Below are 15,784 nucleotides of genomic sequence, written 5' to 3' on the forward strand. Positions count from 1 at the left end.
GCGCCTCTGCAGAGGCGCTTTGCCGGCGGTATAGCCGCGGCGTCCCATTGATTTCAATGGGCAGGAGCGGTGAAGGAGCGGTATACACTCCGCTCCTTCACCGCTCCGAAGATGCTGCTGGCAGGACTTTTTTTACCGTCCTGCCAGCGCACCGCTCCAGTGTGAAAGCCCTCGGGGCTTTCACACTGGAATGAAAGCAGCGGCACTTTCGGGTCGGTTTGCAGGCGCTATTATTAGCGCAATAGCGCCTGCAAACCACCCCAGTGTGAAAGGACCCTTAGAGCAGTGTGCATGCTCTGTGCATGCTTTAGAGCAGTGTTTCTCAACTCCAGGCCTCAAGGTCATGTTTTCAGGCTGTCCATTATTTTGCACAGGTGATTTGATTAGTTTCACTGCCTTAGTAATTACCACAGCCATTTCATCAGAGGGAAATCCTGTAAACATGACCTGTTGGGGTGCCTTGAGGACTGGAGTTGAGAAACACTGCTTTAGAGGGGAAGGTGCCAGTAGATAGGGAGAGATTAAAAATGGATCATAGGGTAGAAGAGGAGGGTGACGATAGCCAGTGGTGGCTGGTGGTTTTTTGTCTTGGGAGGGCTGCAAACAACCACCCCTGCCCGGGAGGACGGTCAGACATCAAAGCCCCACACTTACCCCATCTAGCAAGCGGGCAGGCAGCGTGTCCAGTGGGCGGCAGTTTACTTCCCTCCTCCTGCTGTGGATCACGGCGTCTTCTGCTGTGCATCTCCCTCCTCCTAGGTGTCCAATAGGATCACCAGTCCTTTCAGCCAATCGAGGAGCGGGTATCAGACCCGCGCTTCCTGAATGGCAGAGGCGATTCAGCGTTAGAATAGAGAATATTCATTCACTATTCTAACACACCTGGGTGGTCTCCGAGCGCAATGCTCTGTGTCCGGAGTCCATACTATTTTGAAGCCTATTAGAGCCTCTGGCTCTAATCATGTGCTTAAAAAACCCTGCCACTGTAATTCATGCGACCGGTGTCCTAAAAGGGTCCGGAAGCAAGAATAGGGGGTGGCAGCAGCGATGGAAAGGGGAGGCGGTGCCTGTGCTCCCTTAATGGACGGGCCGCCTCCGACGATAGTAGTTGCGAGGTAACAGGATCCGGGGACAATTGGTTAGGTGGGCATCTGAGAAAAGTTTGGTAAAATTTAGCAAAGGTTTGAGGTATACTTTGCCCTTAACCCTCTCTACCTAAAAATATTAATTTTGCAAAAAACAATTTGAGGCCCTGATGTCTGATTCTCGCTACTGGAATTAGCAAGTCTCTTGACTGTCTGTGTGCAGCTACAGGGCAGGTCACTAGCAGGGATGGCATAAATACCTGTTATAATCGTGTAGCTCCTTTGGGGGTCATTATAACAAATGTAATAAAATCTATTTTTTTTTTGTTTTTTATATTTTCTTAATGGGCATCTGGATCTAGTTAGTTGAGACTTGATCAAGCCCCCCACCACCATGGAACTCTGCAGCATGAGATCACTTCAGATAGACAGCAACAGATCATTATAGCAGTGATCTACTTTATCAGGGAGATGCTAGACCCTGCTGCTTTCAGCTCTACCATGCTAACCATGACATGTTGCCATGACAACACCAGTGGCGTCACTTCACTTCCAAGTAAACACAGTGTACTGTGTTTACAGTTCCTGCTACTCCTATAGAGTACTCAGTAGCAAAGGCAGGAGACCAGGAGCAGATTGAGTCAGCTGTCAATTCAACTCCTGGGCTTAGTGCAGGACCGGCTTAGTGCTTGGGCCTGTTATTGACAGCCGGTGCTTTTAGCACTGAAGCTGCTGTAACATAGCATGCAGCCTGCTGTGCAACAAACTTGATTAGAGCACACTAAATGCAGGAGGTTTGCATCCAGTCAGCTTGTTGGTTACTAAGGAACAAGGCAGTGTGTAGCCTGACTGCAGGCTTGTCAATGTTATTGTTTCTCTGATAGCTTCTAACTTTTCCTGAAAATAAAGTTGACACTACATGTATGGGAGAGAGAGAGCGGCGCCACTCTGAGTGCACATTCAACTCACATTTGAGTAGAGGTTACAAGCATGTGTGTGTTTAAAGATCAGTCCATGGGGGTCCCCTGCGTCCGTCTGGGTAGCAGTGATCAGCAGTCCCAGCTGCTCCGGTGGTCTCCGAGGCTGGATGAGCTGGATTAACATTCCAATGGCCTGGTCATTCAACTGGTATCTCCCATATACAGTATATGCAAACAAGATGCAAGTATTTCTAAAGGTGGAGGACCTAAAAAACGTCTACAGATAAAAATAGTTCTCTGATAAAACATAGTTTATTTACATAAACAATAGGCGCCACACACAAATTATATGGGATACTAATTACGGAGAAGAGGTACCAACAATACACATCCAGCAATGAAGCCTACACATATAATTAGGGTGAAAATGCAGCAAAATGCTGATTATCTTAATAGAAAAATATAAAGACATTTTCTCTTCTCCCGCCTTGATTGTATTTGTACTGTAATTTAGGTCTTGAGTACACTGATGTTCCATGTAAAAATGAGAGCTCTTTATCATCTCCTTCACATTTTGAAGTCTAGGTCAGTTATTGTTAAGCTATGGGTGAATTAGCTGACAGTCACTAATACTTTGCACTAATCTTCTTGCACAGGAATGCAAATGAAGACTTTTGTCAGCAGTGCCGCTGAGTTTGAACATATTTCTCATTTCCTTCAAACAACTCAATAAAAAAGCATTAAGCTTCATCTCACGCTCCCAGACAAAATGAATCAGTCTTTGAAAGAGATATTGGGCTGCTACCTATTCTGTTCAAGGATTTACAAGCCAGAATCTCTGCAGACTTACCAGATGTATATCTCTGTGCTGCCATCCCATTACATTCTACAAACAAAATGAAAGGCAAGAACTGTCGGCTGCTGTTCTTAGAATAATCCACTTTTCATTGTTTTGAATATCCAGCTAACATGATGGTGATTATAAGACTATACAAATTCTAGTTTCCATTCTCTTCCATTACTCTTTTCATCATCATAAATATCCAACATTATTAAAGGGCTAATAAGCCAGATTCAGCTTACTACCTTGAGTTGTCAATCATTTTTGTGTGCATATTTTCAAAGTTAATAAATGTACTAAGGAAAATGCTCATTCTACCTGTATCATCAGGTCTATGCTATCATTGTGGCATCTCTGATTAAGGACCAGGGCGGCCAAGTTAAATTGGTTGTAAAGCCTAAATATTTTTCACCATAATGCAGTGGTGGCCAGATGTAGCTCTTTGCTTGCTTTTATCCAGTCCTTTGGGCATCCCCCCCCCCACACTGTTAGCAACAGTGGGGCATAGTTCCTGCCATAGACACAGACAATGGGGCATTGTTCTTCCCATTGATACCAACAATGGGACACTATTCCTCCCACAGCCCAGAAAATGACTTGCTAAGCTATTGTTGGACTTGCCAGGCTTCACAATTTTGTTGCACAACTGTAGCAGACTCCAGATCAACTTTCTTTGCAAACATTCTGCTGCAAGTTCTGATTTGTTGTGCAATAGTCATCCCACCACAGGGGTCACTGTGACTTGCAGAGCTCTTGCTGTAGACTCTCCACTGCAACTTTGCTCTGGCTAGACTTGCCACGCACATTTGCTACAAATTCAAAGCGTGCAACTAGAACTTGTGCTTCAAGTGCTCTGCAAGTGTACAACTTGCCAGTAAAAATGTGCAACGAGTTAACAGGTTTACAAATTTGTGGCAAGTTATCTTTGCCATCTGGCAGACACCAACGATGGGGAACTACGTCTCCCACTGACACCAACAATGGGGCACTTTAACTCCTACTGACACCAATGATGTGGCACTATTCTTCCCATTATTAGCAACAATGTGGCACAATTGTTCCCATTGATATCAACGATGGAGCACTATTATTCTCATTGATATCAACGATGGGGCACTAGCATTCCTATTGATACCAACGATGGGGCACTATTACTCCCATTGATACCAACGATGGAGCACTATTACTGCCCCTAATACCAATGATGGGGCATTGTATACTCCCACTGACACCATGACATTTTCTATTCCCACTGGCAACAGTCTGGCCTCATGAAAAGTTGGAAGGACAATAAACTGGCCCTTTGTTTAAAAAGTTTGAAGACCCCTGCCTTAATGCATTGCCTGCATTAAAGTGGTTGTTAACCCACTTCTACTAAATGTTGCCATCCTCTCTGTACCATTATAAGAAGTTTCCCTGTGCCTGTGTTCTGCAAAAATTCTGCCTGATTGTACATGTATGAGCTCCGCTCCGAGCGCTCAGCTGATTTCTCTCCTCCCTTGTCTCTCTGGCTCACAGCTGCAGCGGGCCAAGCCCTCCCACTGATGTCAGCAGGAGAAGAGGGGGAGAGAGAGAGAGAGCCATGCATCAGCTGAGCGGCGGGAATGGAGCTCATACAGGTACAATCGGGCAGATTTTTTACAGAACACAGGCACATCCCTTTCCACATCCCTTTCTCCCATACCTCTGGCCCTCCCTACCCCTTCCCCCCTTTCTAGTCTTCTTATCCTCTCCTTTTTCCTTCTCCTTCTTTATATATGAGTTACCCTTTTTTGGAAAATGTTTAGACAGTCTCTGGTGTCCACTATAATTGACTCTACACCTGAACTCCCAAGAGGAGATGGAAGGCAATATTTTGAAACCATGTTGTCTGAGCATATCCTATCAATATTACAAATTTGGTTTGCTTATCTGGTATCCTACATGATGTTATATTGTACCTTTACCTGTATTATTTGTACTATTGTTGCTTTTATACAATGGATTCTGCCTTTTGAGTAAAATAAAAGATAAAGAAAAAAAAACATGGGCGTTATTCCTTAAACCCAAAATGATGAAAACATACATAGACTTTCTCTGTGCCCCAGCAGCCAACTGTGTGTCAGAAAGTATGTTTTATAGCACAAATAAAGCCTAAGCTATAAAGTCATGTATCCAATTTGCATCTATACAGATGCTTCAGGCTTGTTAGTGCTGGTCACTGCTAGATATGGTAATGGTTTCAATGGCACAGGGCTTTTGGTGAAAGGAAGTCCTCCACCAAATTACTATAACTATGGTCTAATTTTAAGAAGGCAATGCAGCACCTGAAAGTATAGAACTTTTATTAAGGGTCTGGCAGTGTAGAAGAATCAAAAATCCTAGGTTCTTTGCTACACTATAATCAAAATGTAAATGGTTTTGCACTGAAAGAAGAATTAAAGGCCACTTAAACAGATGGATTTTACTAACAAGAGAGAAAGATGTATCACATAAATACAACATGCAAATTTCCCAGATATGCCACATTAGCAATCCCTAGCTAATTCTTTTACAGTTCACCTCCTGATTGTTAATGAGATGATTTTAATTCATAGCAGCTTGCAGATTAAGGTGATAGCAACCAATGCGGATAACTACTTTGGCATTTATGACAATGTTGAATAGACAGAAATTGCTGAACCCTTTCACCTCCATCATGTTTTTTTGTTTTTATAACTGTGCTTTATCTGACACTATATATAGGATTCAGCGGGAGGAACAATTATTTAAACCACTCTGAACAGTTGGACATCTATAGTGGTCAGGGAGCAGTGAAGTAGCTGTGTTTCATGACACAGCCAATACAAAGGTAGTTATAGATGGGCTTATCTTACAGAGCTGGCCTCCTCCTTCGTACTGCCAATATCCTTAAATGCTCCAACCCTTACTTATATTCTCCTCTAGTAAACATATGAAACAACAATTCTGTGAAAAGATCAGCACAGGAAGCTCTATCCTTGCCAAAATAAACCAAAGCCAAGATGCTGGTGTCAAAAATCACTGCTTTGCCTTTTAGAGGCACCCTCAGGAGCTGTGTGATGCATGTCCAACTGGGAAAAAGGCACCCGGCAAAATCTCATCACAGTAGAATGTTATCTTAACCTGACTTAGGCCCCTTTCACACTGGGGCGGGAGGTGCATCGGCGGTAAAGTGCCGCTATTATTAGCGGCGCTTTACCGTCATTTTAGCGGCGTAATCGGCCGCTAGCGAGGCGGTTTTACCCCCCACTAGCAGCCGAGAAATGGTTAAAAACCACCGCAAAGCGCCTCTGTAGAGGCGCTTTGCAGGCGGTATAGCCGCGCTGCCCCATTGATTTCAATGGGCAGGAGCGGTGAAGGAGTGGTGTATACTTTTTTTCCCGTCCTGCTTTCACACTGGAGACACAGCAGCGGCTGTTTCAGGTTGGTTTGCAGGCGCTATTTTTAGAGCAATAGCGCCTGCAAACCGCCCCAGTGTGAAAGGGGTCTTAGTTAAAAGGCTAGAAAAAAGAGTCTTGTGATAATAAAACATTAAAAAATTGCCTATAGTTTTAGACAGAAAATGACTGACAGGGAAGGGTGATAACAGCATCCTAAAATCTCTCTCTGAATGTTGACACTATTTAGGCCTAGGAGTTTTTTTGGAGTCATTTTGCAGCGTTTTTGCATTAGCGTTTTTTTAGCAAAACTATACTCCCACAAAAGCTTATGGCTCAAATACGCTCATAAACGCTAAATAGCTGCATTTTTCAGAGTTGGAGCGTTTTTACAGGTGAAAAACTCCTCCTTAAACCTCAAGTTCTGGGTTTTTTTTCCAGTCAGAAAACGCCCCTGCCAAAAACTGCTGATAAAAGCCTATGTGTGCATGGACACATAGGATAACATGCTGGGGAGTTTACTGGCTGTAGAAAAAACCGCCTGAAGCCAAAAACAACAGCTGTAAGAATGTCTAGTGTGCATGAGGCCTTAAAATATAAACAAAGCTACAAAAAAATCTAGGGACTTGACAGAGCTCTATTTTGATGGGCAAAGCGATTGTTCTAAAAAATGTTACTTTTGCAATAAAATGTTATATACTTATGTTGAATAAAACAGCGATGTTATGCAAGGCACATACTGGCCCTAAAACGGTCATGGCCACAGAAATATTGTAAAGTGGGGTCAAACTTGCACAAGATGACCAAGGAGCTATAGTGACAATAAGGCTGACAGCTATTAGATCAGGCACAGGGTTTGCACCTTGAGTTCGGAAACATGATGAGTACACTGGCATACTGCTAAACACAACTAACAGACATTTGACATTTCCTGTATTAAATATTTACTCTTCACCTCTACCTGTAATAGTAAACTTTCTAATAGAACTAGAACTTTAGAACTATCTACTTCTACACCGTGGCCCGTGAGCAAGAAATGCGGTCCTCTAAATGTGGACAACACCGATTTAGCTCATTATTACAATCATTACAGTTAAACGCAAAAACATATCACCACATATCACCATCATAAATGTATGTATATCTTGTCAAAAATATGATTAACATCTCATCAAATGTCCTGTTTACACCACTGCTGAAACATTTCCTACAATTTTTCTGGACATCTATACACCATTCTCTATCACCATCAGCTTTAAAAGCACAAATAGAAATCCAGTCTCCTAAACACTAGATACATTTGGGAAGACTGACCAAGACTGCGCTGCCTGACTGGGTATTGACCATTGCTCTACATTATACATTATTTGCTTGTATCTGTTATTAGTGTATGCAAGAAATCTCTCAGCAAAAGTTCGCCAAGATACAAAGGGGAAGGGTTACAAACAAATCGTCATTTTTTTTCTTTTTCTCATTTTACTACCTTGCTTCTCAACCATACATGGTGGGTGGGGGTGGGGTGGGGGGTTGAGGGAGCAAATCCATAAAAAGTGCCCTTGTGTGGGGAAATGTGATTGTTCATTAGAGTGGGCAAAGGTTAGAGTCCCTGTTGGGGGGTATATCCCCTCACTTCCTATCCCAGGAATGGTCACCTAGATGGGAAATCTTTCAAATAGGGACACTGGACAGGGCTTATAACTCCTTGCCCTATATTTGTTAGGAGAGGCACTGTGGCCAGGCTATGGATATTCAAGTACATATTCTTAACAAGCAGTAAATGAACTTTACAACAAGTGCTCTCCCACCTCTGTAGCTGCAATCACTAATAACCAATTAATTCTCATTCTTCACAGCAGATGCACTAAAGTCATTCAACTTGTTCCCTCCGCTGCTTAGCTCCCCCTCCCAGAGCACCTTCTCTACGTTTAAACTATAACTACTGGTTATATTGGTGGAAGCCTGACAAGTAACGGCTTGAAGGGAGAAGGTGATGGACCTTTACTGCTAAGAGAACAACCTAAACAACCTTAGTGCTTTTGTTTAGGGGGCTTTCTTCGCAGTGCCTGCAGCTAGAGGGATCAGTAAGAAAAAAGAAGAAGCTTTATTTATGGATGCTTGCCTCAGGTACACAGAACAAAAAAAGTCAAAAGCTGCAGTACTGTAGAAAAGGTGACGTGAAATCCAAAAAAGTGGTTAAATACTAAAGACCAGTGGCTTCCAAACTTTTTAAACAAAGGGCCAATTTATCTCCTTAGGAGGGCCGCACTGCAGCCTGTGGGAGTAGAAAATGTCTTGGTGGCCAATGGGGGTAAACAAAATAAAAAATACCACCTGTGCTCAGTAGGAGGCAGAATAGTTCCCCATCATTAATGTCAGCAAGAGTAATAGTGTCTCGTTGTTGGTGTCAGTGGTAGGAATAGTATTCCATTGTTTAAATAAGTGGAATAGCGCTCTGCTGTTGTTGTCAGTGCAAGGAATGGTGTCTCATCGATGTCAGTGGAAGAAGTAGTGCCTTGTATCAGTGAGAGGAATAGTGCCCCAAGGGATGGAAAAATGTAACCAAGAGGCTGCGTTTGACCCACGGGCCATAGTGTGGAGACCACTGCTTTAGACAATAAAAGATACAGCCACCTATATATGAAAAACACACACATTTTTATTAAACCCTGAGGCAAATGACATGTCCGCGAGTACAACTCCAAAATCCTAAAGGAAAATATTGGCAATGACATTACTGAGAATGTGCTTGCCATGTCAGGTCACATGTGACCGGTTGAGTTTAATTAGCCAAGCTCTTGTCTAATGCTTAATACATTAGAAGGTGTCACAGACTGCAAGAGACGTAACATTTATAAAAGGGAGAGAACAGAATTCATGTGTCTTCTCTGTACATTGTATTACTCACTAATGATCCATTTATATATGTGAATAAATGCTTCAACATCATAATTATGAGATAATCTTGATGAGGTTTCACGTGACAAAACAAGTTTAAATGGAATGCAGACATCATTCAAAGCAAGACCTCTCATGCAAAAACATTTCCCAATATTCCCAGCCTGAATAAAAGAAGAACTGCACAGCGATTGTCTTTCAAAGTTCTCATGAGAAATGTCATCTCTGAACTTAGTATATGGGTGGTACTCCCGCGCTGTCAACTATTAACTAAAATAGAGGCCCACTGCAGCAGGCACCAGGTCAGCTCATCCTTGGCAGATGAAAAAGGGTTAAGTGAGTAATTATGGTGCTGCCCTGCGGACTCTAAAATAAGTACTTAAGGTGAACTTGAATAAAGTGCAAGCGCAAACAGTAACAAATTTAATCTCAGAAATGATGAACAAGGTCTATAATAAAGTGCAAATCCAAATGACCCAACTGTGAATCTTGAAAAGTGACATATGATACATAAAACATACACATAAACAAGTAAGTTGGTGCTAAAATGCAAGGTGCAAATGATACCATGTGATACACTGCATAGCAGGGAAAAAACTAAACTTAGCACATGGTAATATTGCAAAGCATTAAAATAAATGTAAATCCAACAAAAATGTCTGATGAGCCTCCCCTGAGCTCAAATACAAACAAACAAGATGTAGACCAGTCCCAAAAAAAATAGATATAAAATACTGTTTCAGCTCCTGTGCAAAATGAAATAAAGCAATCCAAAATGCCAGTGCGAGGAGCGTGCAGGCTTTAGGCTCCATTCACACTAACGCGTTTTTTGATGCATTTTGCAGAAATGCATGGGAATTTTTTAACATGGGTTCCTATGGAACATGTTCACATCAATGCATTTTTGTACCTCTGCGTTTTTGGAAAGGGTCAGGGACTTTTTTCATGCAAAATGCAGCGTTTTGCATGTAATTGCAATGGACCAGCATAAAAAACGCAAGTGCAGCGTTTTTGACGCGTTTTGCGTTTTTGGCGGTTATTTTTTTTTTAAGACTGTATACAGTCTAAAAAAAAACTGTAAAAAAAAAAACAAAACGCAAAATGCAAAACGCGGCAAAAACGCTGCAAGCACCACAAAAAACACTGCAGAAACGCTCAAAAGCAACATGCATAGATGTGAATCGAGCCTTAGGCTCCATTCACACTAGCGCGTTTTTTGATGCATTTTGCAGAAATGCATGGGAATTTTTTAACATGGGTTCCTATGGAACGTTCACATCAATGCATTTTTGTACCTCTGGGTTTTTGGAAAGGGTCAGGGACTTTTTTTCATGCAAAATGCAGCGTTTTGCATGTAATAAAATTCAATGGACTAGCATCAAAAATGCAAGTACAGTGTTTTTGCAGCGTTTTTACAGCGTTTTTGCAGCATTTTTGACGCGTTTTGCGTTTTTAGCGTTTTTTTTTTTTAGACTGTATACAGTCTAAAAAAAAAAAACAACCGCAAAACGCCGCAAAAACGCTGTAAAAACGCTGCAAAAACTCTGCTCAAAAACATGGCAAGCACCACAGAAAACACTGCAGAAAAACTCAAAAGCAACATGCATAGATGTGAATCGAGCCTTACAGTCCCTTATCCCCTACCACTAGTAGAGTCTGCCTGTTGGAAAGACATGCCTGCAGTTTTAAGCAATATTATGCTATTTGGGATCTTTCTTCCAGTTTTACCACCCCGATCGAGCTAACTGGAAAGGATGCTGTCTGTACCCATTCTAAGTATCCATTGCTGCATCTACCCATAGAATGACCCTCTGAAGACCCTTGTTTGAGGCATCAGATCCAGTTCATGCTGTATCCTTACAGCAGAAAGGTGAGGGGCTAGTGCACATTAAGGTGCCACCACAGTGGAATGGCCAGGCATTGCCAGTTTTGTTTCAGGGTTCACGATAAAGGGAATATCACATATTCATCATTTTTGGATTGCTTTATTTCATTTTGCACAGGAGCTGAAACAGTATTTTATATACATATTTTTTGGGACTGGTCTACATCTTGTTTATTCATATTTGAGCCCAGGGGAGGCTCATGGGGCGTTTTTGTTGGATTAACATTTATTTTAATGCTTTGCAATATTACCATGTGCTAAGTTTTGCTTTTTCCCTGCTATGCAGTGTGTCACATGGCATCCTTTGCACCTTGCACTTTAGCACCAACTTACTTGTGTATGTTTTATGCATCATATGTCACTCTTTCACAGTTAGGTCATCTGAACTTCTCCTCATCCTCTCTTGTGTATAAAAGCCATAGGGTGTTATGAAGACAAGGAATGACATGACACACCCTGGTACTTCTTTCCTATGCCAAGGTGTAAAAAAGGGCAGACCAGTGTAGATTTAATAAAACACCGGTGGTTAAACACCGAGATATCACTATGCATAGCCACTTTAAAGGTGAACTCCAGGGTACACAATATTGTCTAAATACATGAGGTATGAGTATTTTTACTTGGTGCTTGGTGTGATTTGTGTATTTCCTCCAGATCTGTGCTGCAATCCAGTGTGAAACTTTCTTGATGCAGGAGCCTCCTGTAACAAAGACCAGTCACTGCTGCTCTCTTACCTTGTACAGAGTGACTGGTCTTGTCTCTGCCCCTCCTGTAGTTTCCTGCAGGCAGCCTGTAGTAGGAGGACCTACCTGCATCTTTGTTCTTTGCACAGACTATGTGCAGCACAGTGAAGATATCACTGCTAATTTTGCAAAGTAATATCTGGGTTTGGTCTGCTCAAAGTGAATTTACATCTTTTGTGGCAGTTAAAGTATTAAACTCTCATAAAATATAATGCTTGCACTATGCACTCTTGTAAAAAAATATAATGCTTGCAGGCAAGGTTTTCAGACTGAAAGAGACTTTAGTGGTCTCTTCTGTCATTGATGCCTCTCCTGGTCTGTCAGCATTAATATAATCTGAGCTGCACAGCTTAGACCACATTTATGGTGCCTTCTGTGTGCTGTAGTGGAGTGACGTCATTTTGACCTGGCGATTCAAGCGGCCAGAGAGTGTGAACCTGGAAAGAAGACTGGGTGAGGATGGAAGCAGTGACAGCTCAGCACTGGAGGGATATGTTTGAGAATGGAGCATACTAGTACACCATGGAATCAACCTGCAGGGAGACCATCTACGTATTTTTTTTTTATTTGTGGAGTTCAATACCGCTTTAGGGACTATATTTCAATGAACGCTTGTGTGCCTAGAGTTCAGCTTTATAGATAGCCACACACACAGGAGCAAGAGGAAAGTGTATAATGTTGTTCAGATGACAGAGCAGTAACTTAAATTTACTGTAAAGTCAGATTTAAATTAAAGCAAAATCAGAGGAAATTATACATATTTTTCCCAAGTAAGTTTATATAATAAAAATTCATAAAGGCTTAAAGCTGAACTCCAGGCAAAGGAGGTAAATGCACAATTCAAATACATACTGAATACAGGAGTTTAAAATGTAGTAAGGTTCACCAAATTTAAAGTTGAACTCTAGGAATTTAGTTCCATTTTAAAATGTGCCAGCTTACTATGGGTTAATTCTAACAAGGCATATACCAACTTGTCGACTTATCGCTTTCATTTACAATTTACATCTTTACTGCTGCTATACTGCATTACTGTCTAATGTACAGCCACTCTGCTCATTCCTCCTTTCCCCTTGCACAATTAGGGAGAGTTTTGTATTATGTGAACCCAACCACAAAATACAAAGCCTTCTGTGAATGGACAGCAGAGGGGAGAGTGGCTGCTGTGGGAGAAAGCAGCATCGCTCCTGATGGAGTGCCGAGAATCACATCGATAGCTGTACTCCTGGAGTTCAGCAATTATTAGTAAATAAAATAGTTAAGTTCATGACATGGCATACACCCCATTGGACTTACCTACTGTAAGCCAGCACATTTTAAAAGCTGGCTATATTCCTTCAGTTCAGCTTTAGGTCAGCACTTTTCATTGAACAGAAAGAATACATTAAGACAAAGGTGATTTTTTTTAATGTGATGCCAGTATGTAGGAAATGCATTAAATTTCCTGTTCTAGGGAAGGAAATACGTTTGTTTGCATCGGTTTAACCAAAGTATAACTAAAAAAAAAAAAAAAAAAAAAAAAAAAAGAACTTAGATACAAAAAAAGCAAAAAAGTCTAACAAAGTCAGTAATGGCTTATGCAGAGCAAAAAAGGTATAATCTGTTCTGCGAATATTGCATATTCACATTACCTTTGTGGTTCTGTAGATAAACCGCTCCTGGCTTCCAATGAGGTCCGTGGGTAATAACTACATAATGAGAAAGAAAGAGAAATCAGATTTGATTTAATGACTTCTGACCTAAGACCAAAAACATTAAAGGTGCTTGGTGACTTAGTGATTTAGTGGAGAATAAGAGTAATGTTATGCAGGGCATGAAAATATGCATCCATGATTTTTATAGTGTCTCACTATAGCTTTCCACTATATAGAATCAAAAGAACATTTTCCATGCTCCCTTAGCATCGGCATACTTTCCATGCACCAAACAGCATATCAAAATCACAATGTAAATAAAACCATCAAAGCCGATTTTCTAATCTATGTAAAAATTTTAAAGTAACATACGCTCTTTAGGACCCCTTTCACACTGAGGCATTTTTCAGGCATTTTAGCGCTAGAAAAAGCGCCTGAAAATTGCCTCCCATTCGTTTGCAAGAGTGCTTTCACACTTGGGCAGTGCGCTTGCGGGACGTTAGAAACAGTCCTGCTAAAGCGCTGCTAAAACACCGCAAAAACGACCGGCGCTTTAGCGTGGTTTTAGCTGCGATTCAGTGTGAAAGGTGTCAAATAGTGTGGAATAGTACAAGCTCAACTCTCTAAAAAGCATAAAAGAGTAGAGACATGCTGAAAATGCATTTATGCAATAAATGCAATATATTAATCAAGAATATCAAATCATATTTCAGGGCTTGACTACAAAAAAACCCCAGTACCCCTGCAGTCTGATACAGACCAGACCTTATTTAAGGCAGCTACTAGACCTACCTACAGTTCCCAGCACACCTCATTTGCTAACCCTCTCTGCCAGTCACTATAGTGACATCAGATCAACCTGGAAATGCATTCAAATTACTTTGCTTTCCTTTCAAAACCTTTTCAGGTTTCTATTGCAGTGTGTATCTCTACTGGGAAGGGTCATACTTTCTATTTTTGCTGGTAACATAAAAGTGATGGGAAAACAAACATTTTGCAACTGTCAAAAAATAGTATTATAGGAAAATCTTCCAATAATGACAACTGTTTAGGAGGATATTTTCCTCCTACTATGGAGATATTTAATCAACTTTCGTGGGAAAAAAGTAGCAAATTAAAAAATAATACAGCATTTACAATTGCTACAGAAGCTATTTTGTAATTGACTTATTAAAAAAATAATTTTCTTTTTTAATCTACAGTGCTGACATTTTCTGTACCGTTCAATGTGATATAGCAACCAGGAGGCATTCTATACACAATTAGTGTACAGAACGCCCTCAGAAATGTAATTTCCTGCTAGAGTGATTGGCTCGCTGATTTAGATTTTAGGCACCCTCTATCAAAAATGTCATTTTTAGTGACATACTCCTAAAGGGTTAATCACTTCTAAAGGTATGCAGACCCTGACACTTTTCTCATTACAGCCCTGCAAGTGCAACAGCAGATCAAGTAATGAAAAAGTTACTCCCATTCAGAGTCAGTATCCAAAAAGACATCCAACAAACATCTTTCTTCAGAGCAGAAAAGGTAGGAATCTGCACAAAGTGTTTTTCTCAGCAAAAATTGAATTATTCGGAAATATCTAAGTACTATGCAATTTCTGGAACTGGAGAGGTGACCACTGTCCCTAATGTTATGAAAAAAATATACAAAAAAAACTTTTAAAATGAATCCCTTAAAGTGGTTGTAAACCCTCTCCTATACCCAGTGAAATGAATAGCCTCAAATGATACACAAAGACGAAACAAATCCTCCTACACAAGTTTTACATGTATATCTGCTGCCTTTCCCTTTCTACATTCTTTGAAGAGTTGCAGATCCTGCAAATCTCTCTTCCTGTTTCAGCAGAAAATAGAGGTGAGTGTGGAGGCCCGTCCATTACAGGCACAGGGGCGCCGCCCCACTATCCATGCATCTGACCCCCTAATCTATATGCGGGGTGGCGGATGCATGGATTCCAATGTTTTTTTTTTATAAGCACGTGATTAGAGCCAGAGGCTTCAAAAAAGGGTGGGCTTGGGATGCACAGCACTGCGCCCTGAGCACACCCACTTGTGTGACAACAGTGAATGAATATTCGCTGTTGTCTCCCTCATTCTCCTCCCGGCCATTCAGAAAGCCCCTATCGGCCAGGGAGTCTTAGGAATCCCTGGCCAATCGTGTCTCAAGACACCGGACTTTTCTTTCCCCCTGCCTCCATAAGGTAAGGCATCCGCCGGGGGGTGTGCCATACAATCGCTGCCATCCGTGTCTCTCACGAGAGGGGGTGGTAACAGCTGCCGTTCGTCTCCCGCGCATGGGGGGAGTAATGTTAGTTTGCTCCATCCCCCCAAAGCTTTGAGCACCGGCCGCCACTTGTGTGAAGCCTGGGCTTACATTGTGTGAGAGCTGATTGGAGGAA

At 41.6% G+C, this 15,784-nt stretch overlaps 1 protein-coding gene across 7 annotated transcripts in view; it reads right to left on the reverse strand.

The window, feature by feature from the left end:
• IQSEC1 (IQ motif and Sec7 domain ArfGEF 1) overlaps positions 1 to 15,784 on the reverse strand; it is a 1,490,190-nt gene that overhangs the window by 411,513 nt on the left and 1,062,893 nt on the right. For all 7 annotated transcript variants that reach the window (XM_073592398.1, XM_073592399.1, XM_073592395.1 and 4 more), the window contains one exon: positions 13,378 to 13,434. In XM_073592398.1, the coding sequence (XP_073448499.1) occupies positions 13,378 to 13,434 (57 nt within the window). The remainder of the gene's footprint in view (positions 1 to 13,377; positions 13,435 to 15,784) is intronic.

This window comes from Aquarana catesbeiana, linkage group LG07 (genome assembly GCF_042186555.1).
Source record: "Aquarana catesbeiana isolate 2022-GZ linkage group LG07, ASM4218655v1, whole genome shotgun sequence".
Classification (NCBI taxonomy): domain Eukaryota; kingdom Metazoa; phylum Chordata; class Amphibia; order Anura; family Ranidae; genus Aquarana; species Aquarana catesbeiana.